The sequence below is a fragment of the Ischnura elegans genome, chromosome 4 (genome assembly GCF_921293095.1).
Source record: "Ischnura elegans chromosome 4, ioIscEleg1.1, whole genome shotgun sequence".
Lineage (NCBI taxonomy): Eukaryota > Metazoa > Arthropoda > Insecta > Odonata > Coenagrionidae > Ischnura > Ischnura elegans.
The window spans coordinates 41,506,402-41,529,735 of NC_060249.1; the positions used below are offsets into that span (position 1 = coordinate 41,506,402).

At 34.9% G+C, this 23,334-nt stretch overlaps 1 protein-coding gene across 6 annotated transcripts in view; it reads left to right on the plus strand.

The window, feature by feature from the left end:
• The window catches only part of LOC124157352 (endothelin-converting enzyme homolog), a 133,783-nt gene extending 110,895 nt beyond the window's left edge, over positions 1-22,888 (plus strand). For 4 of the 6 annotated variants that reach the window (XM_046532002.1, XM_046532006.1, XM_046532003.1 and 1 more), the window contains exons 4-17: positions 1,916-2,155; positions 2,399-2,580; positions 3,892-4,101; positions 4,705-4,803; positions 4,939-5,109; positions 5,374-5,522; positions 8,047-8,269; positions 10,039-10,080; positions 14,591-14,714; positions 15,001-15,157; positions 16,340-16,518; positions 16,629-16,775; positions 17,166-17,305; positions 21,010-22,888. In XM_046532002.1, coding sequence (XP_046387958.1) covers positions 1,916-2,155; positions 2,399-2,580; positions 3,892-4,101; positions 4,705-4,803; positions 4,939-5,109; positions 5,374-5,522; positions 8,047-8,269; positions 10,039-10,080; positions 14,591-14,714; positions 15,001-15,157; positions 16,340-16,518; positions 16,629-16,775; positions 17,166-17,305; positions 21,010-21,186 — 2,240 coding nt within the window. In that variant the 3' untranslated portion in view covers positions 21,187-22,888. The remainder of the gene's footprint in view (positions 1-1,915; positions 2,156-2,398; positions 2,581-3,891; positions 4,102-4,704; positions 4,804-4,938; positions 5,110-5,373; positions 5,523-8,046; positions 8,270-10,038; positions 10,081-14,590; positions 14,715-15,000; positions 15,158-16,339; positions 16,519-16,628; positions 16,776-17,165; positions 17,306-21,009) is intronic. The other 2 variants (XM_046532005.1, XM_046532008.1) reach the window with 2 other exon arrangements.
• The last annotated feature ends 446 nt before the right edge of the window (positions 22,889-23,334 follow it).

The window sequence follows — 23,334 nt, forward strand, 5'->3', positions numbered from 1 at the left end:
GGGAATTGCCTCAAATACTGTGGATAACTTCATGGTTAATTAGAGTCAGGAGGTATGAAAAAAATCATTTTCGGCAGACTTTGTATTTCTCGAAGCTTGAAGACAAACTTAATCTTACGTCAGGCACAACATTGGAATTGCTGAGTTCATGCGCAATGTGCCTAAAAGGAACAGATGTAAAATAACATAATTAACTCTTATCACAACTCTGTAGTACACCTTTGAACTTAGCACCATTATTAGTGTAGTCTAACACATAAATTATATCTTATTTGCTATGAATATACCCCTATACTCACCGTCATCATGCCCCAGACCGATCCAGCAAGGTGCGATTTAATCTACTCCTTAGGCTATTATGTATAATCATATGTAATGCACTTAAGCATGTGAATTCTATATGATTAGGGTTTTTTATTTTGCTACATTATATATCCACCAGTGCTTTTACTTCGCTTTATTTTACCATTATTTTGCTAAATTATGCTTAAATCCACTTAAAATCCACTTAAATCCACAAAATAAAGCCACTGATCTGTTGGCATAAGTGTGAAAAGCTACATATAGCGTGCCAAAACAAACAGCTACTATGAGTACATATAATGGGTTCTTTGCCACCTATTGTCATGGAGAAGTGAAAAAACACTTGCGCTGAAGCTGTCAGATCCATTGCGTCCGACGGAAGGTTAAAGCTTAACAGTATGGTTATAAATAATAATTACGATTAATCTAAGTGTGATAGGCATTGTTTATGTTAATTTTTATTCTTAATCAATAATATTAGAAACTGATCAACAATCGTTGCTCTCAACAATCAAATCAAATATCCTCCTGGAATACATAGATGCAAATGGCAGAATGCAGTTATTCATGTTTTTAACCCTGTTCTACCAATTTTAAAAATCTGAAAAAAATTAGGATTATACTTTAAGATAGGGGTAACAACATATATTTTTTCCGGCGTGTCTATTGTTTCCTAAAATTTTTAATTTAATTTTGAAAATTTTAAACTCATGTAAAAATTTAGTTTTCAGTTCAAATATTTTGAAAAAAATCAGGATGGTTAACCATAATAGTGTACACAATTTAAAATCAAGAAAACGGTTTTACAAAAATAAAAACTGGAGATATGGTTAAAAAACTACAAATCGTGTTTCAATTTTTTCTGGGGTTATTTTCCATTGTTGAGCCTGAAATTTTGGGTAAACACATAATTTTAGATGCACTTTAAGTGTATGTTTTTTATTTCTCAAAATATCGGGGGGCACTTTTCACCATCTCAACCTGCTAGACCCTTTGTATGAAGTGATTGCAAATATTAATAGGCTCTTAAAAAACTGGTTTCTGAGGCCACCTATCTCCCAAATGTTTTACATAGGAATAGAGATTAGCTTTTTAGTACTATTATCACACAATATCCCTCCACTTTTCTGGCCTCTACTTGATGGTTCAGTGGGCTTTTTCAAATGCTATAAACCTTAAACCCATGAGCAATTTGAGGAAGGCAAAACATTAAATGCTGAAGAATACCATACCCTACTGCAAGTGGGTTGGTATATAATTCCCTACAAAATTAGTCCAATTTTTCCTTCTCTATGCTGACTATATAAGGGCGGGAATTGTCATAAATGACGAACATTCCTTTTTTCAACAGTTCATTGTGTTGATCATGTTAGAATTGTTGGTTTTCATGATAAATCATATATGGCATACTTCCCTATGTGAGAAAAACCCATAAAGTGACATGTATCGTACGTATGATGAGTTATCCAGCCAGTGGATGAATTCTTTTCCGTAAAAGTAATTTTTCCATTTTTCACTGCAGTATTAATGTGTAATTAAATTTAATCTCTTGACTTCTTCATTGATGTATTAATAGAAGTAAGGTGCAGTTCATTTCATTTTCTTTCATCAGCAGAAAACAAAGATGAAATAGGGACATCAGGACCATCCTACTGTGTTACGCAGCCCTGTGTAACGGCAGCCGCTTCAATTATCAGTGCCATGGACACATCAGTGAAACCATGCAATGATTTCTACAAGTATGCATGTGGGGGCTGGGTACGGTCAAACCCAGCACCAGATGGGTCCTCAACATGGGGAACCTTTGTTAAGCTGGGCAGGCAAAACCAGCTAGTAGTGCGGAATGTTCTGGGTGAGAAATAATTGCATCGTGAATTTGAGATCAAATAAATAATTATGAACTTGATTTTTGCGCACTCTAATAATGCTTTTCCATGTGTAATAGTTGATTCCATCTCTCTAAAATAAATCCTTGAAAATTTTACTGGCAATTTTTTATGAATATTTGTTTGTATAAATTATATTTTATGTCATGTAGATTGTCAGCCACATTTAATGCTACGAAAAAATTTCAAATTACCTTTTTTACCTTCAGAGAGGCCATTTACAGAACTTAAGAGCAAGGCAGAACAAAAAGCAAAGCTATACTATATATCTTGCCTTGATGCTAATGAAACAATGGAAGCACTTGGGAGTACCCCAATGTTACGCTTATTGAAAGACGTCGGAGGATGGAATGTGACTCCACCAGCAGACTGGAATCCTACTGTTGCTGGTGTGAGTGAAGGTTTTTTTTTCTCCTTAGAAACTAAATTGAGTCCTGATCCATCTTTTTAAAAATGATTTTCATTATTTTCTTGTCTCTGAATTATGTGTGTCTACTCACTAAGGTAGAAATATTGCGATTGGCTGAGAAATTACATCCTTAAAATTTACATAATTTCTTCAGAAATGTTCTTTGTAATTGTTTTGTTTGGTATTCTAATTGATATAATCAAAATATCAGAGGGAATTTTATTTTTATTTGATAAAAATCACTTTGCCAGTCTATCTACTCTTGAATGTTAGGTATAATTTGCTTCAACATGAAAAGAAAAAAATTGCAATGTACCACAATTTCTAAATGACTGTCTCTCCATCAACTAAGTTTTGATGACATTGAATTATCTACTGGAGATTATTCCGACCTGGCTATGGTTTATTGTCATTAAAACCTAGATAAGAATTCAAGTTAGTGATGGTTTTCCGGGTTTACACCGGGTTGATTCATGTTTTGCAGCCGACAGTTTCGGGTGCATTCCAGCTCCCGTCTTCGGGTCCAAATGATCTGCAGATCTGTGATCCTTATATATATATATATATATAGCTAGTCAGGCGGCCGTTGATTTGAATTCCATTGTTGGAAAAGCCGTTTGAAAGATGAGGATAAAGGATAGCCGTCTTCCCTATTGAAGTTCTTTTGGTGACTCGCTATTTCTATCGCCTCCCTTATCAGCCTAGGGAAATATTTATTTTCCCTGGTGATGATTTTCGATTCCTTGAAAAGTATGACGTGCCCAGGTTCCGACCATGCATGCTCTGCAACCGCAGAAAGACGAAAAATTTTCTTTTCGGTTGCCTTGAGATGTTCATTCATTCTGCATTTGAGGGATCTAGATGTTTGCCCGATGTATGATAAACCACAGGAACACGCTACTTCATACTCTCCTTCATAGATATCGGATGGATGACGATCTTTTTCACTCCGGAGGAGGTCAGAGGTCTTCTTCAAACTTTTAAATCGCGTCAGAACGTCGTCTATATATATAAGGATCGCAGATCTGCAGATCATTTGGACCCGAAGACGGGAGCTGGAACGCGCCCGAAACTGTCGTTCGCAAAGCATGAATCAACCCGGAAAACCATCACCAATCAACTCACCGCGGAAGCCTCCGTAATAATTTAAGAATTCAAGTTGTTTTGGAATTGTGGTGCACTTATAATTGTTTTTTTTCGCTTTGATTCAAGTTCAAAAACCATGTAATGTCACCAGGAATTGTCAAATGTAAGACTAATTTTGCTTTAATACAGATGCATTTAATCTTACAGGTTGCAGCAAAAGTGCCTATGGCTGGGAAAAGTGCTGGTAAAACTCCAGCTAAAAAAGCAGCAGCTGTTGAAAGCAAACACTGGTGGAATCCAGATAATTGGAACTTGCAAAAGACAATAATAGCGTTACGAAATCGTTATGGTATGGGCGGCCTTTTCTCTTGGGCTGTGGAAGAAGATGATCGGAATTCCTCCAGACATGTGATTCAGGTATTCTTAATAAATTTATTCCTTTGCTTTGCATTGTTATGTATTACCATAAAAAAATTTTAATTGCTGAGGGTGGAAACTACCATATGTAAATATTTTTATTTATTGATTTTGTATTCTATTTAATTATATTATTTATAATAAATTTATATCATTTAAAATTATTTTATAAATTTTGTATTTTGTAGAAATGTTCTTAGTGTCTCAGGGAATTCCCTCCTGCTGAATGCTGAATAGAGTTCCACACACAGTGAATAATTTAGAGAGTACCTACTTAATTGATTGAAATAATTTATAATTAGCATATTCAAGCTATCATATGTGAATGCACTTCCAGAAGTTGCTCAGTTGTGGATCTGTCTGGAGATGTTTCTTTCGTCTTTTGATTTCATGCTTTCTGTGAAGGATTATTGATATTAATGTTAAAAATATCCTTAATTGAATATGCTATGGCTCTATTCTTTGTCATTCATGTTCAGTTTAAAGCACCTTGCTGTTGTTAATTCCCTCAGATTTAATCTCGTAAAACTGTGGTATCATGAATAACTTGAAAGACTGTACTGCAGTAAAGCCTGCTAATCTTCATCAAACTCCCTTTTTCAGATTGACCAAGCTAGTTTTACAGTGTTAACTAGGGAGAATTATTTAAATAAAACAGCAAATGAAAAAATTTTGAAGGCTTATTTAGATTATATGACAAAGGTGAGTGGCGTGTTGTTTGACTGAAAGTTTTTTAATTAGCTGTTGTACCATGAAAATAGGTTTGACTGATATCATGTGTAAAATTGAAACCTGTTGTTAGTTAAGAGTTCACGTGTGTTTTGGTCTAAATTCTAGATATGTGTTCTACTCGGTGGTGAAGAAAATAGCACAAAAAGGCAGATGTCAGCTGTTATTGACTTTGAAACTGAACTTGCCAATATTACAACCCCAGCTGATGAAAGAAGAGATGAAGAAAAGATGTATCACTTGATGTCAATTGCTGATTTGCAAGAAAAAGCACCATTTGTAAGCAATTTTCTTTTATTCGCATGTATATTATCCTTTAGCCATCACATTTTATAAATTCAAGCTCAATAATTGAAGAAAAAAACGATTTGTTATTATTTAATTTTATCATGCTATAAATGAAGGGTGATATAATTTTATATGTGGTTGTTTTTGGTTCTAATGAAAACTTTTGTACTAATCCTGATTGGAGATATAGAATCAAGGAATAGAATAATCAAATTATGTAGCTATCACTAATAGAAATTATTTATTTCTCCTCAGATGTCTTGGAAGGAATATTTCACCGATGCTTTTAGGCTTGTTAGTCGTAAGATAACCAGCAAAGAAATGGTTGTTGTTCATGCACCAGAATATATTGAGAAAATGTCTAACTTGGTCATCAAGTACAACAAAACTGCTGATGGAAAAACGTAATTAATCTTTTTACATAATAAATCCTTGTGCTTTATTTTAGCATGAATCGTGCATTTTGTAGATACACACTATCTTCCCATTAGTGTCAGTTGGTCAGTCTGTGTTGTACTTGTTTGTCAGTAATCCAATCAAACTGGAAAGAATAATGGAGATGTTTGATAAAGAATCTTTGTACTTTTGCTTGCTAGCTTTTATCTACATGACCTATTTATCAATTGACCAATATGCCGTTGATTATGCACATTATACTTTCCTTTTGTGAAAGTATATTTTAAAATTGGCTCATTAAATATTTACTTTAGGCTTTCTGAATAATTTGGAAGTCACGTATGAAGTCAAATAAAAATTTTTGAAGTCAATCAAAAATAACACTCACCTGTATCTTTATGCTGTGGATGCTTTAACTTTGTTTATCTGAGCCTATTGGACTTGTTGTGCTACCCACCATAGTTATTGTGATTGCTAACTTGGTGGATAAATGTAATTGTTTTGGATTTCTGCCAATACCATTTGAAAAGAACTTTATGACTTTTTTAGAATAGTGCCTTCAAAAATATGGATGAGCTCATTTTGAATATAACTGATTTCTATGGCACCTCTAATAGATGCCATTATGGACAGAATACTAGGCATGTTTTTTTCCAAGTAAGTACCGTTTTGTATAAAAAAAAACTAGTGAACCTTTTGTCACAATTTTATTTTTACACAAAAGCCCACTCTTTACACTATGTACTTCATGCATACATACTTCAACATAATTTCTGTTAATATTTAGGCACTTATCATATTGAACCAAAGGCTTTTGTATTCTGTCGTCATAGTAATGTGACGTTACGTTGTAAATCTAGTTGATTGTTCACGTAAGCCCAGACATAGGGAAAACTCCAACCGTCGGTCACAAACTGGATCAGGGAAAGACTCCACAAACAAGAAAAATCAGTTCACAAGAAAAAGGTTGCCAAAAAATTTACGAGTTATTATCGTTCGATATCTATTCAAAGTAGAGTAATCAAAATCAGAAGTATTACAGAAAACAATGATAGTAATTCATGATCCCGAAGGAAACATTACCAGCTAAATACCAGCAGAATAATTGCTCTAAATTTGCCATGTCTCACTAGACATGCGTCCACGACCAGGCCACGAGCAGAAGAGAGCTTGCCTATTGCAAGACGAGACAGGATTTGAGGGGAGGGGTTTTTCCAAGCGGCGGAGGGGGTACTCAAGGCGAATTCAACTACTGCGCCACTGCCCCTGGTCACCGGCTGCTCTGCCAAACATCATCCCCTGGGTTTGAGTCAACAGCATACCACCCAGAATTCTCCCCTCAACTTCTGGGTTTGAGACATCAGTCGAATCAGAGGGATATTCATTGGAACACATGGAGGGGAAGGAGATAGTGGGGTCAGGTGTTGGAGGGAGAGAGAGTTGTGATAGGACAATGGTAAAACTTCTCACTCCAAAGTGCAATACTAAGACCTTAGCACCGATTTCCCCTTGATTGCCAAGGAGTAAGTATTCCTCCGCAGTAGTCCTATATAAGTCTTGGATTGCAGGTAGGCTGGGTTCGGTGCTGGCTTCGGTGCTGCTTTCCGGAGGCAGCATTTTCCGGAGACAGGATTTTGCGAGACAGGGCCTTTTGCTACAGGGCCTTTGCGCGAAAATCCTTTGCGCAAAAAACCTTAGCGCGAAAAGTCCTTAGCGGGAGAAGTTCTGCGGATAAGTTCGGAGGAAGTTCAAGGAAGTTCAAGGAATTACTGGGGGGGGAGGGGTACCAGAAATTTGGGGGGGGGGGGGAACACTAAAAAATGCCACAGTAAATTGCCACCTGATTTGACAGCCGCTACAAAGCTGTCGTTTAAAAATTCTCAAACATTCCAGGGATTGCTGTTTTGATGCAGGTATAACGCAGGCTACCCATGTTTCATTGCCTTTGGTAATTCGGCTTAACAAATCCTGACCTATCAGCTCCATAACGCACAGGGAATGCTTAGACATGCTTGACAATACCCATCCACATTAAGCCAATTGAACTCAAGATCTCATTGCATCATTTGGTTGGGAACAATTTGATCATTCTCCGTATAGGCCCAACCTTTCGCCAAGTATGACTACCACTTTTTTTCATCTGAAGAAACACTTAGAAGGTCAGCACTATGATGACGATGAAAGTAGGTATAACAATGACAGTTTTGCAGTGGCTGTCAACTCAGGTGGCAATTTTCTATGATGATGGAATTCAAAAGCTTGCTGTATGTTATGATAAGTGCCTTAATATTAACAGAAATTAAGTGGAAAAATAGTTTAAAGTGTGTTTAGTTTAACGTAAAAGTAAAATTCTTACAAAAAGTTTACAAATTTTTTTTGTGTTTCAAAACAGTATTTAATTAAAAAACATACCTAGTATATCTTCAAAATTTTTGTAATCTGAAGTGACATTTATCATGAATTTTCTTTTTTCATTCATTTAATAGTGTATCAGCAGTAACTATTCCTCATTTTACTTATCATCTTCTGTAGGGTGTTGAACAACTTCTTAGTTTGGCAGACAGTAAAAGGGCTCACAGCTTATCTTTCACGATCGTTCCGGGATGCATCTAGAGGTCTACGTAAAGCTCTTGTTGGTTCAGAAGGAGGTGAAGATGCATGGCGCTATTGCGTGACGGACACTACCAATGTGCTGGGGTTTGCTGTTGGAGCAATGTTTGTGAGAGAGTTATTCCATGGGGAATCAAAACCTGGGGTAGGTAATAGGTTATTGGACATGATACAGCATGGTAATTTTTTTCTAATGTTTTAATTTTGCTTTCCCTTTAAACTCTAACTATTGATTAGAATAACTAACAAGAGATTAACTTGTAAGAGTGCTTCAGAGTATTTTTTTAATTTTTATTAAAATTTTAATTTAACTTATTCTATGTAATAATTCAAAATCACATGAACAGTATTTCCATTCCATGAATACCCACTGTGTACACTCTTGCATTTTAGGTCAATTTCTCTCTATAACATGCCTATGTTTTAAATTTAACAAGTCCTGTTAACTTTATAATTTCATTAATTGGTGTCTATGTCTTTTCTCCAGTGTACAAAAAATTTTCAGCACATCACAACATAGATTAGCAGTAGCAGTAAAGCAGTAAAATGTTCACCTCAAAGTCACCTCACTTGACTCATTCAACAAACATGACGCCATATTCATTAGTCACATTACATTAAACTCATCAGGTCATATTTGCTGAATGTCACTCAGACATGTAGAGATAACTTCTATGACAAACACTTACTTCAGGTTCAGGTCACAATTTATTTCTCTTAGACTACATAGGCAAAGCCACGAGCTAAACTTCTGTAGACTGCCCCACTAGAAGAACATTTTTGAGGCAAGGCCTTTCATATGTTCTCTGGGTTCTTTTCTCAAACTTTCTCCTCTTATTCTGGCCTGCAATGTTGCATTGCATCAGTCAGTCTCTGGAACTGCGTTGGCTAGCTCATGGATCCCAGCGAGACGTTCACATAATCTGGTAGACCTTCAGCTATTGCAGCCTCGTCTTTATTTAATAGGGCAGATTAGGTTAATAGAAGAATATTTTACTATAAGACCCCAGCAAGAAGGAGTTATGAACTCTTAGCCTACGAGCTGAAGGGAAAGTGTATTTGTGAAAATCCTTTTCAACAATCTTTGTATTTTATAGGTAGGCTGAAGATTTTGGGGATTGAAAGAAAAGAAAGTCTCTTGGTTTATGAAAAGGTATTTGAATGCACAGATAAGCACAGTGTAACCTATCAGGAATTCAATTACCCAGACCTATAAAATTTAGTAATTCTACCCGCTGTGTTATCAAACCTTCCTTACTTTCATTTTCAATGTTTTCTGGGGTGATTTGGCATTGAACATCTTCCAACTCAATTTTACCTTAATATTAGGGAACATTTTTCCCTGGAGAGCTTTTCAGTAAACATACTGGAGCCATGTAAACCTTTTAAGTGGGTGTACTCTACTCTGGTGTTAGCATAGTTTTGGTGCTTAACCTTTTGCCAGTTGATTCCTGAACCCAGAGAATATAATTTGCTTCAAAATTTGAAATATCTGAAGTAACAAAGGAACTCGAGTTGAAAGCAAATTCCATGATTTATCACTCTTTGCATTTTGATTGATAGGTGTGAAAATTATGTTCATTTAAATCATTTTTGCTTAGTATACACCTCAGAATGTTTTGATTGGTACCCATTAATGCAACTATGTATTTTTTTAAAGCTCATTGCTGTTTACCTACCAGTTTCCATTCAATTTTATAAAAATTATGCACCATGCAGTATCTGAGGGGATATCATCACCTACGTGAACTCTTCTTGTAGTTATTTTTTCTACGTATGCATTTTCAAATAATTCCCCTGCATAAATTTTGGCCTGTTTTACCATCAATTGTTAACTTTTTAAACTAGCGACATGAGTTTATTTTGTTTGTAATTAATATAAATGTGCTTCATAGTGCACTTTTATATTTGCAGAAAAATGACTCTCAAAATCTGTCTGCATCTTATAGAATGAAGGTAAGGTATTAATGATTATATATTTTTCCCTAGCATTCATTCAGGAAAATTAACTTGCTCTGGAATTTACTCTGGATAGCAATAATTTTCTTTATGTTTCTAATGCATGTTTGCATCTCATTTAACCTTTTTCTAACTTTTGTCATATGTGTTGCCATAAATTGATAATTATTTGTGTGCATTTGCATATGTATCAGCAATGAACCAAGGTAGTATCTAAGGATTTTCTACATAATTACTGGCATTAGGCTTGTATTTTTCTTGAATACAGGTGACTGTTTCTATTTAGAACGCTGAAAAAGTTGAATGGTTCAAGGTCATCACTTTGAATAGTAGAATTCAGAATCAAAATTTTAAATCTCATTAGATATTCAAGAATCTTCAAAGAAAATTAACCCAAAGCAAAACTGTATTCAATGGATTACTTCAGAAATAAAACAATTGATTCATAAAATACATAGTTGCAACTCACAGAAAATTCAAAAGATGCAGATCTCAATATCTGTTCCAGGAATACAATATACTAAGGAATGATACTCAAAGTGATTGATGGAATTGGCCAAAGAAACCTACTATAATAGAAGTTTTTCTAACAAATGGGACTCGAAAACAGTGTAGAATGAAATTTGGCATCTCAGAATTGTTAAGTCGCAAAATGATAATGGTAAACTAACTGTTTCTATTGATGAATGAAATGAATGCTTTATCATCCCATCCACCATTATCAATCCCAACTTAATTTCTGAACCACGAGATTGTAATGAAGTTGAAATCAATGTTGGCCTGTTAAAAGAAAGGAAGTTTGGTAATAATGTATTATATAGGGATGGTCGGATCGAATACCTCGGATCCAAATATCTGCGGATATTTGGATCCGATATTTGGATATCCCTTCATCGGATACATATGATTCAAAGTCGCGGAAGACATCGGATCTGAAATTTTAAATTATATCTTCAGTGAATGCAGTGTCCTATAAGAGTGAAAAGAGTTCCAATTCTCTCTTCGAATGCACCATTGCACTGCGATGCTTGTCCTTCCAGTTTAAGGAGTTTCCATTTAGTTTAAAAGTTATCTTAGGGGTTACGTAGCCAAATTTCAGCCATGGAAAATATAAGAGGCAAAATATGAACAGTACATAGTGTGACTCTTCCCAAGTGGTTTAAAAATCATCGGGGAAATCTCAGCATTGTAGGATAATAACCCTGTGAAACTTAACTACGTCGCAAATTTCAGAAAACCACCCTCTGCCTTCCAGCAGCCCGTGCCTGAGATTTTTTTTTTTTCTTTTCCGAGATCACACAGACCATAAATCATCGTCTTCGAAGAAAAATATCAAGATACACGAAAACAATCGAAGCGTGTTTCATCCTACCCCGTCTCACCAAATGACCTTTTTCGGCTTACCTGCTTCAATTCTCTGTTTCTGGAGAACAAATGCTATATGGGCGAGTGACTTTCTGGGCCCGAAGATGTCGCCACAGTGCTGGAAATTGGATGATATGCATGAGATTTAAAAAAGAATGAGACCAAACAAGACACATTTCTGACGATATTTTTGTTTTTCCATCTCTAATTGTTTGCCACTAATTTTTTTAGTTACAACTAGACTATACTTATATACAACATTGTGCAAACAGCACAATTTTCGAAGAAACAAGCCTAGCCTTGACCCCTCAAACAAGTAGAGACAGACTAGAAATGCCAACTGCATATATGTATCACGTAGCTCACCCGGCTCTGCTTGGAAGGCAACGATGTCACAAAATAGCAAATTCTGACATGTTCGTCCTTGACTATCTCATTCATAGTCTCGTTACTTGAAAGACGGAGTGATCCGCGCTCCTTCTCCTCCACCTCTCCTTTACACGCTTCTGCTACCCACCTCTTCCTCTCGAGATCGCTTAGTGGTCATCTCTTTCTGTTCCCACACCATGTAGCACGTGAAGTCAGTGTTATTCTAAACATTGTCAATTATGTTGCAGATTGTGCAGTTGCAATTTAATTCAATGATATATTGATAAAAATCTATTTCATTGTGTGGAAACATTTTCGTTGTGATAGGGAGAGCTCACCGTATGCCATGTGCGTGCACTGTGACGTGAAACTATCGCAAGGAAGTGCAAAATCCACCTCACCACAATTGAAGCATTTTCGGGTGGAATACAAGTCAGCATGGGATGAGAAAGTGGCAAAATTCGGAGGAAACATGCGTGCGGAAAATTTGAATACTGCCAAAAAATAACTTGAAAGCTTATAAAAATGATTTTTCATCAATTAAAATATTAAAATGTAGATGAAAATCTAAGTAGCATTCCTTTGATCACCTGTACCCAGAAGGAACTTGAATAATTAATTCGTTTTATAGCAGGCAATTAAAAATTCATTTGGATCCGAAAATATCTGAAGATCTGACACCTGAAATCAAGTATCCAATCCGAAAAAAATCCTGGATCAGCCCATCCCTAGAATTTTGTTTTTCTAATTTTACTCCGGAATTGTTGTGACACAATTTTTTTGGAGTATCAAATCTACCTCTGGTGGAATTGAGGGTGTCAGTAGAAAAATGTTGAATGCTATTATGCCAGCCATATTTCCATTGCTGCTTGAAATTTATAACTGCTCCTTGAAAAATTCGATGTTTCTTTAGGCCTGGAAGACTGAAATAATAAACTTATTGAGAAAACTAGGAATCCAACTGAGACATCACATTATCTTTCTACCTCTTTGTTTACTATTTTATCGAAACCACTTTAGAAATTAGTGTTTAACTCAGTTGCATACTCCTTATCAACTAATGGTCTACTAGATAAATATCAGTCTGGATTTCGAAAAGGTCGCAGTACCCAAACTAAACTCATTAGAGTCACCAAAGACATCTGGTACCTACTCAATAGATAATAAGAAAGTAACCATCCTTATCCTATTTGATTTCAAAAAAGCTTTGGATAGTGTAAATCATAAACTTCTAGTCTCCAAAATGAAAAGCCTTTGGTTTTCTCATCCGGTAAGTCAATGGCTTAGCTCATATATTCTCCCAAACCCCAAGCAATGAAGGAAGACGAGAATCAACTATGTATCAAGCTTTTTATCCATTCCTTGTGGTGTGCCTTAAAGTTTTATCCTGAGGCCCTCCTTTTTTCAATATTTATTTGTGATTTGGCACTTTCAATCACTCATTCAAAATATCAACTGTATTGTGATGTCTTACAAGTCTACCTTGACGGTGATCTGCCACAAATTAAGAGCACCATTGAAAGGATAAATGAAAATGTTAATAGCATATGCCAATCGGTGAACGCTTATTGGTTTGTAATTAATCCCTTAAAAACAAAAGTCATGATAACTGGCTTGGTACATTTGTAAATGAAATAAACTATGTATTATATATTGCCTAAAATCTTAGTGAAGGGTCTGAAATTGATTTCAAAAATATAGTAATAAACTTGGGAGCTCATAGGAATAAAACCTTAACCTGGACTGAACAAGTTGTTTGTATATCGAACAAAGTGTATTGGGTGTTGGCACAAATGAAACACTTTAAACATCTGATTCCGTTGCAGTGTCGCAAAAAACTTGTTAAACATCTTTTGATTCCACACATAGAATATTACTTAGTTATATTTGCGGACATAACCAAGGAATCGCATAAAAAATTACATACATTATACAATGCTGGTACAAGATACATATTCAATGTAAATATCTATGAACACGTAACCCCCTTATATGTGAAGCTACTGCAGTGATTGAATCTAGAACATAGGAAAATGCTCTAACTATCTCTTTTTATATTTAATATACTGTCTTGGAAACCTCTGATTATCTGTATAAACTCATTGTTAGGAACAGAAGTTATTCAGACAGGGGTGAGGTCTTGGATTATTTTTTTAATTTTATTTTTTGTGTGTGTTCCTTTTAATATCCGTTGATATATTCAGCCTTCTGTACCTATGTTTATGTTGTTTAAATTTTTATTGAACAGTTATTTTTGTTGTTTGTATTAAGTTGAAAATTTACTTTAAGTATTCATAGCATTATTTCAAATTGTTGAGATTGTATATTACCTACTTATTGCATTTATGTAAATGAATTTCACCATGTTCCCTTTCCGTTAATAGGTATTCTCTCACTTATTATGAGATTCTTATTATTCCGTGTATGAATTGTATTATTTCTTTATATGCTCCTGGGTATATCAAAAGATGACATTTATGTTATGTGCATTCTTCAATGGATCAGCATTACTTTTGTATGTGCTAGATTAAAAATCTACTACATATATGTGTACTTAAGAGTATTCTGAATTGACAAATTTTGTTTTGTTTTACTGACTTTGGTTTTATACTGTATCTACTCTTTTGTTGTTGTAATTATTCAGTAAGGCTATAAAGAGGATATATGAACCTACATTGTATGCTCATATAAGCTCTATGTCTTATAAATTCTGCTTATAAGTTATCTTAGTATACATCTAAAGATGATGCCATTTTTTCTTTTCACTGACTAGGCAGAAGACATGATCAATGATGTGAAGACTGCATTCAAGAAGAATCTAAAGAATCTCACGTGGATGGACAAAGATACAATTCAGTTGGCAGAAGAGAAAGTGGATGCCATCACTGATATGATTGGTAATTTTGTTTAAAAATACATCCTTTGCTTTTTCAGCAAGTATTTTTTTCCAATTTATGAGTAGCTTTATCATGGCATTTGTGTGGCATTGTATTTGTTCTCACTGCCAAAGTGTGTAGCACATACATATTGTTTTACTGCCTCAAAAATTTAATTGAAACGTTGTTAAAATGGCAATAAGGAAGAATATATACAGGCCTAAAATGTGAAAAGAAAAACATAAGAAAAGCCATGCAAAAGTCATCCACATTACTAAGGCTCAATTTTCTTTTATTGTAATTTTAGGGTTTCCTAATTACATTTTGGACCCAGCTCAACTCGATGAGAAGTACAAAGAACTTGAAATTCGAGACTATGAATATTTTGACAATAACATAAGAGTGATTCAGTACAATTTCAAGAAGAATCTTGAGAAATTGGACCAAGTAGTCAATAAAACCAGGTAACTTAATAATAAACTATATACTATTATCTAGTAAGTAATTTTGAATAGTTAGCTATGCATTAATTTGAACTTCACTCAGTCACTATGTATGTGATTCAAGCTGAAGGTTAGTTTTGATAGGTGAGGGTAAAAATCACCTGTGACTTAGCCACAGGCATGCAAATATCTCACATTCGAGGAAGGGCGGCTTGTCCCTTTCCCTGGACTATTTTGATGATTTCATTTATGGGTGTCCGAAGTCTTCACCTGGAATATGAACCCAGAACCCTTTTTCAGCAGCCAAGTGCTCTACCCACTTGAGTACCCCCTTTTTTTAGGCTTTGGAGCCCAAAAATATCCTCTATTTATTTTAAAGGGCCCATAGACATTCAATATTATTGTGCAATGTGAGTTACAGTATATTTTGACAGTGGCCCCCAGACGGCCAATATTAATGTACAATATTTTGGCTTGCGCAAAACATTATACCGTATGGAGGCGATATGGCAGGTTGTGCAATATATTGTGTAATCACAAGCACAGACTGACGTCCATATTGTGGAAATAGTCCTTGCCTGAATTTAATGAAGTCAACATGCTGAATGAAAGTGAATTGCCTTGCGTGATAATAACTGTGGCTTACTACCTACTTCTTGTTTCTCAGCATCTGGGATTTTCCGTAGTACTTTTCTTTCAGGACATTGTACTGCTCCCCCTTTTTTCCATGATTAATATAATCTTTGCACTTCACGTCCCACAGTGCTGGAAGACCATGATTCACCTCAATAAACTCAACAGTAAAATCTTTTGCTGCTGTCTAGTCACCCATGATAATTACGTGTGGTTGAGACAACTAAGTGTGTAGTTAAAATGACCACTGGAGGCCAACTGACAGGATATTGTGCAATATTGCCAATAGACTGCATGATTGTCGAAGACCACAGATAAATGGAGTGCATATTAAAACTTAACTTGAGTGAAGTGTACAGATTCCAATGTGTCTAAATGAAGTGGATGTACTGTATAATACCTAATTATATGTTGCATATTGTTTATGCTTCCCAGAAGTCCCATCATGTTTTTTTTATGGGTCTGTCTCTCCATAGCTCTGCCAACAACTGGTATTGACTTTGAAACATACCAACATAAAAGAGAGGTGAATTACAAGTGATAAAAATAAATTGTATTTATTATCTACAGGTGGGTCATGACCCCTTCAGCTGTGAATGCTTATTATACCCCTACTGAGAACCAAGTTGTCTTCCCTGCTGGTATTTTGCAGCCACCATTTTATGATATCAAACATCCAAGATCTCTAAATTTTGGAGGAATGGGAGTTGTGATGGGTCATGAGTTGACACATGCATTCGATGATCAAGGTCAGGAAAATCAGAACTATGAATTGATCTACTCACTGTTGTTTTGGTTATTTTGCTGAATTATCTGGACTTTTGAATTGTTTAGAATCATTGTCATAATTTTTTTTCAGGTAGAGAATATGATCAAAATGGTAACTTGCATCAGTGGTGGAATAATCAAACGATACAAAAATTCAAAACACAGACAGAATGTGTAATTAATCAGTATGCCAAGTATGAAATAAATGGTCAGCACATTAACGGGAAGCAAACTTTAGGTAAATGATTTCAAGTATAGTTTTCTCAAGTACATATATAAGTAGGAACGGCATCTTTCTTCTGCCATTTTAGAAATTTTATTGGCTGCTAAACAGGTGCAGTCATATTTGTTTAGCCTGGATCATAGGTGAAAATTGATTTATGCATCCTATAAAGTTGAGAAAAGATAAATTATTTGATAAAATTTGTCAAATGAATTCATTTGCTACATTGTTATGCTTAAGTACACATCTATGCTTTCAATACTAGTTTAAACAAGCTTAATTTAATCCAGTATAATATGACCAATATAATATTTTAATAGTATTATTTCATTAAAATTTGGATTTTACATGATGGTTGATTCAGATTTGAAATTAATAACTTGATTTACACATTCAATTTCACAGGGGAGAACATAGCTGACAATGGAGGGCTGAAAGCTGCATACCATGCTTACTTGGATTGGGCTAATAAAAATCCAGAAGAAGAACCTCTACCTGGCTTAAACTTCACTCATAGACAACTCTTCTTTTTAGGATTCGCTCAGGTAATTTTATTTTCTCTCCTCTTTTTGTTGCATTGAAGATCCTCCATATTTAAACTATTCACTATTTTTTCAAATTTTTGCTTATTTCCAATTATTTCTCATGAATGCACCACAAAATGATTGAAATATCAAAAGCTAATTTTCGTTTAGGCTGTAGCCAGAAAAAATTTGTCGGGAATCGGGTGTTCATTTGGGGGGCAATAATTTGGACAGGCTTCACTTATAACTACCTCCCGAAATTTTACCATGGCCATTCTAAAACAGTCATAATAATTTTTTTTTTTAACTCTAGTGAAGGTGAATTTAAAAAGTCTGTTATGTACGGTTTTATGTTCACTTCTAGTTATGCCACCACTACACATCTTTTGAGAAATTATGGCAGAAAATATGTATGAGTGATTTACTTGTACACATAATGTACTTTGTAAATTGATTCCAATTTACAAAGTACATTATGTGTGTACTGCGAGAAATTCACCTCTATTTTATTCTAATTATTGATAACATCTATGAGTGTACTATGAGAAATTCACCACTATTTTATTCTAATTATTGATAACATCTATAAAAATGTTAGCATTTAAAGAACAAAATGAGTGATATTTCCTATAAAAACTGGATTTCATTCGTTTTCCATTTGCTTTCAGAAACTACTTGAACGGTCATTTTTCCTAACGCAATGAATTTTAGAAAAATTAAATATTTAAATATACACTTTGTACAGCTAAAGATGCTTCATAATAAAATATTAATTATTCATATGATTGTTAAATCTCTATGAATTGTTTTTAACGACATTTTGAATCATTTCCACCAGCATTACCTTTATTTATTTTTCTAATTTAGTGACGTGCAGTCTCACAGACCGCTAATCGAATTCAATAGGGTGGTTTCCTATTATTTTTTTATTGCCTAAATCGAAAGATTATTACTCCTGGAGTACGTATTTCACACTTTTAGATTTTTAAATGACAATATCTATTTTTCGCGATTAAATGAAAAGTGAAAATTTTCAAGCGCGCGAAAACGCGACGCGTAACTATGAATGTCGGGAAATCTCTCCGTGCGACGTATTTCTGGTTCCCCCTCCACCCGGTGAGGTGACCTTGAGGCGAGGCTTAGCGCTGATACGTCGCAGGCTGCCAGCGGGTAGCCTAGTACCCTGCTGGCTGGTAGCGCTTGGCTTAAATAAGGATTATTAATACCTTATCAAACGAGGAAAACTTTCCGACCTTAGCCAGTTTTAATAAGTGATTATTAAGACATGTTTCCCTGAGCTCTGCGCCCCATGCATGCATTGGTAACCTCAGACGATGTATAACTCCTATCTTCTCGTATAGAAACTAGGTCCCTGTGACGTCACGTGGAGTGGCATCGCATGGGCGCCAATCTGGCCCTTTTCAAATGAGGATAAAAATGGACCATTGCCATTCGTCTAAACCGGCATTTATAAAACGAAATAATTTGTATATTATGAATACACTAATGGTGGGTAACGAATCGCAATTATTGCCTTTTGTTTTCTTTGATGAAGGAAACTACCCTATTGGAAATTTACAGAAATTAATGAAAGGAACGTTAAATTTTAAGAGTTGGATGTCCTTTTTATGCAAAAATATGAAGATAACGAGAATTATAGATATTTTGCAATGTTAATTTTGAAAATATTGTCATTGTTCACAGGAAAAATGAATTCCTTTACTTATCCATTTTTAAAATATCCCTCTTAGTTTATTGTTTTTATAAGGTCTGAAAATATGGTGAGATTTTAATATGATATTCTATGTGTCAGTCTGAATGATATTTATTCTTAATTGCTCAATCAATCGGAGCATAGCTCATAGCCGACGAGTGTCCAACAGCTCCCAGCCTGATTCATTTAATATATTTGTAATGCTTTCTGTATACCCATACCAGTTTTTTGACAAATTGCACAGCTTTCCTCAGCATTTTATTAAGATTTGAGTTTACAGATTAAGCCTTTCTGCTCCAGATCCCTCATGCTTACTCTGTATTATAGGTGTTACTTAACAAGTGCAAAATAGCGCATTTCTTTCTCTTTTTAAAAATGAAAAATGTGTATAAAATAAGTTGCCCATGATATGTGAGGTTGGAATTAAAATTTTATTCCTAGCAGGCCTCTCAGGACCTCCAATCTCCCCCATTGGATCCTCTGGACATTATGACCTCCACTAGGTTGGAGGTCATCATATCCACCCAGTGAGAAATGGGTGGTGGAATCCACGTGGAACCCACATGGAGAATTAACGTGGATACCACGTGTTTTTGGTCGTGGAATCAACGTGGAACCCACGTGGAAATTTGGTGGAAAAATTAAAACAGCAGTTGGTGCTGTCCTAAAACCATTAAAACCTCAACCACTCTATATCTAAACCTTCTATATATGTGTCTACGATATTTCATGTGCTCTCATGGCTGCCTTTCCACGAATTATATAAAAATAGAATGTGCGATACATTTTCACATAACTAGCGTGGTTTCAGGATGATAAATGACGCAATATCACCAGAGAGTTAAGTTCCACAAATTAGAAATTCTGTTTAACATTTTATGATAATCACCACAAATCCACTTGAAATCAACGTGGATTCCACGTGGGTCCAACCACTCAATATCCACCACCACCAAATATCCACCACTCAACGTGGATTCCACGTGGGTTCCACGTGGATTCCACCACCCATTTCTCACTGGGCAGGAGGTGGTAAGAGACCTGCAAGTGAAGGCAAAGCCCTAACTCTCCTTGTTCGGGACCCATGACTGTCCAATCTTTGCTCAAAGCCTCACAAATTAGGGAGGTGCCTGTCCATAGCCATTCACCTAAAATTCACCTTTCAAGCAAAGCTATGGGCAATCTGCCTGAAACACCCTCTTCAGGAAGAAGAGAGAATGTGGGGGCAGGGGGAGTGAAGGGCAGCTAAGGGATTTTCCCTAATTATCTGTAATATGATTTGATATGAACACAAACTCAGTCAGTCATGGGTCCTGAACTGGAAGATTTAGGTTTTTTTGTTTGTTTGCAGGTCTCCACTAGAGGCCTAAAGTTCTTCGTAACATCTCTGGTTCTTACTTGGTTTCTTGGAAACCCTTTTTCTTGCGTGGTTAAATTTAGTTAAATTGTGAATATTTGAGAGAATATTGCCTCTTCTAAATTTTGTTGCACTAAACATTTACTTTTTAATATTTTTAACAAAAATCAAAATACTCTCTAAAATTTCGATACTTGTGATTCGGAGCCTGTCTAGTGGAGTAGCCAATATTCCTTTGCATTCCTGCAAATCTACTCTTTTTTGGTGTCATTTCATCCTCAGCTTAACTGCTGTAGCTTTAATTTAATTAAAGTTAAATATAATATTATATATCAAATGTTAGATAAACATTATAGTATGTATGTGTCAAAAATAAAATTATTCAAAAATTACTCTTATATATTGTTTTTAGATGATAGAAGAGGCAATATTAAATAAATGTCAGCTTTGAGAGGTAAACATACTAAAAAGCAATTTTCTACTCATATTTTTACTTTTCCATGCAGGATTTGCTGTATTATTTTTTTGTTGTTTATGATATTTCATGACTCTTCATTTTTGTATTCAAAGTATAAACCGTCTTTGCTGAGATTTTCTTTTCCTCAGAATATAATGCGCATTGAAATTTATTCTAATTTATATCTCTAATTTCAGGTTTGGTGTTCATCAAGCACAGAAGAAGACACAAAATTTCTCATTGAAAATAATGCGCACACTCCGCCAAAATTTAGAGTAATCGGACCACTTTCCAATCTTCCTGATTTCTCAAAAGAATTCAAATGCCCACTCGGAAGTCCCATGAATCCACACGACAAGTGTGAAGTGTGGTGAAGAGTTGAGGTGTTTTGTAAAATTTAATGGTGTGATTCTTTAATTGATGTGATTGATGTGTGGAGCATGACTTCGTCGCTCTATTGCATATCATTGCTGCTATTAAGATACTTCATAACATCATGTAAGCTGACTAAAGCAAGGGAATGCTTCCTTTAAATACCGAAGATTCTTTGAAGGCAGGGTAAACCATGAAGACAATGTTAAATTTAAAGTGTAAAACTAGAAATCCATGACAATGACATGACCAATTTAAAGTATTTGCAATCATTTCTGAATTACTGAGACGTATTTTCATCAAATGGTCATAATGCAATGCTGTCTTTTTCACTTGGTGTAGTGTCCATCTTGTGCTGCTACGCTTTTTCACCTCAAACCTTATTATGATGCTGACAAATTACAAAATATGGTTATTGAATTATCCTAAATTCAAAAAAGTTACTGGTCTGTTTATTGCTATTGATTGATGGCTTTGATGATTAATATTTGCTTATAATCTGTGCAAATCCCATTGCTCTCTAAGGTGGGTCCAGTGATAAAATTGGTCGGTCAAAGGGGAAATTCCAGGATGAAAATGGAGGAGTACCTAAAAATAGGATCTAAATAGAATTTCGTGTCCTCTGGTAAACAAATTGTTTTTATTAATCTTATAGTTTTTTTGTACATAGGGCCAAAAATACTTTTTTGTCAACCTGGAAAGCGTTTTTCAACGTATTGTTTGCTGTGGAGATCTTATAATTTTTATGTTTGCCTCAATGTTTTGGTTTGATGTTACTTGCCTTTGTTGGGGTTTAACATATTTTTTCTATTTTATCGTTAGATGGATTCTAAATTTTTCTTTAAGTTCAGGACACAGTGACATGAAACTAAATAATTGTATTTTTTTATGCCTAAAAATTGATCCCAAACCAAATACTTGTTTTAAGTCCAAGAATCAAGTTATTCCAGAAATTCCCCAAAAGATTTGAGAGAATATTTTGGATGGAAGCACAAGCGAATAATGATACAAAAGATGTCCAGGTATACTTTTTTGTTAATTTTAAATTAAAATGGTACCAAAGATGGCTCAATTTAGCGTCAGAGTAATTGCTATGTCAGGATGAGGTATTTTCTCTTTTTTTTGTATCTTTTAGTAATTGGGTATTAATGATCAGATGGAAAGTTTTTAAGAAGTCTAATCCAGAGTTCTTTAACCAAATAAAACCACAAAATATTGGTAGAAAAAGTAATTATGACCAAGTGTACCCATTTCTCACTGCACAAAAGTATATTTATGATTAGAATTTAGATAACTCTTTTCTAATTCTAAGAGCACAAATTTCAGTTCTCTTGAGAAGGAATAAGTGATCATATCTTTATTTTAATTTCTTTGTTTACCTATAAGTAATCCTAAAAGGTATACATGGATGTGTGACCTCTCTTTTTTGTTCACATAATTGAGAATTTTAAGCGGAAACTCTTTGTGAATGAGTAGTGAGAAAACTAAAGGTATTGATTTCCTCTTAAGTTCTCAGAAGTTTTGAATGAAATTCAAGAAATTTCCTTGAAAATATTTTATATTGATGTAGATGATATATTTATATTAATGATTTGTTTAAAGCTGAGAGAAATACCTTATATCACGTTGAAAGCCATCATTTTATTTAAAAAAATCAGTTTTAGACCTTTACCGGAATTTTTCGTCTTCCACCGGAAGTTTCTTGACCATTTTATTAGCTACTACTTTCTTAATTTTTCCATTTCAGTAAATTTTATTTCATCAAGATGAATATGATATGACCAAAATTATAGAGTATAGTTTACATTATATATTTTAAAATTATTTTGATTTCATCTTAATAGCCTCTTTTAGTCTACCACAATTGTTATTTTTATCAGCATGTTTTGTGACTGAGGGAAATTCATACAAATTCAATATTTCAGTGTCATCTTGAAGACTACCCAGACGGCACAGAACCCTCCGTATCTAATTCGTATGTACATAGTACCCATTGACTAAGGGGATACTATGCCACTCCGTCGCTTTTCGTCAATGGATAATTTCCGTTCGCGGCCTGTCGACGAAGCGCGTACGCAGCATGTGAATGTCCGCTACTAAGCACGTACGATTGGATACGAAGCGCGCAGGAACACGGCACTCAGGCTAAT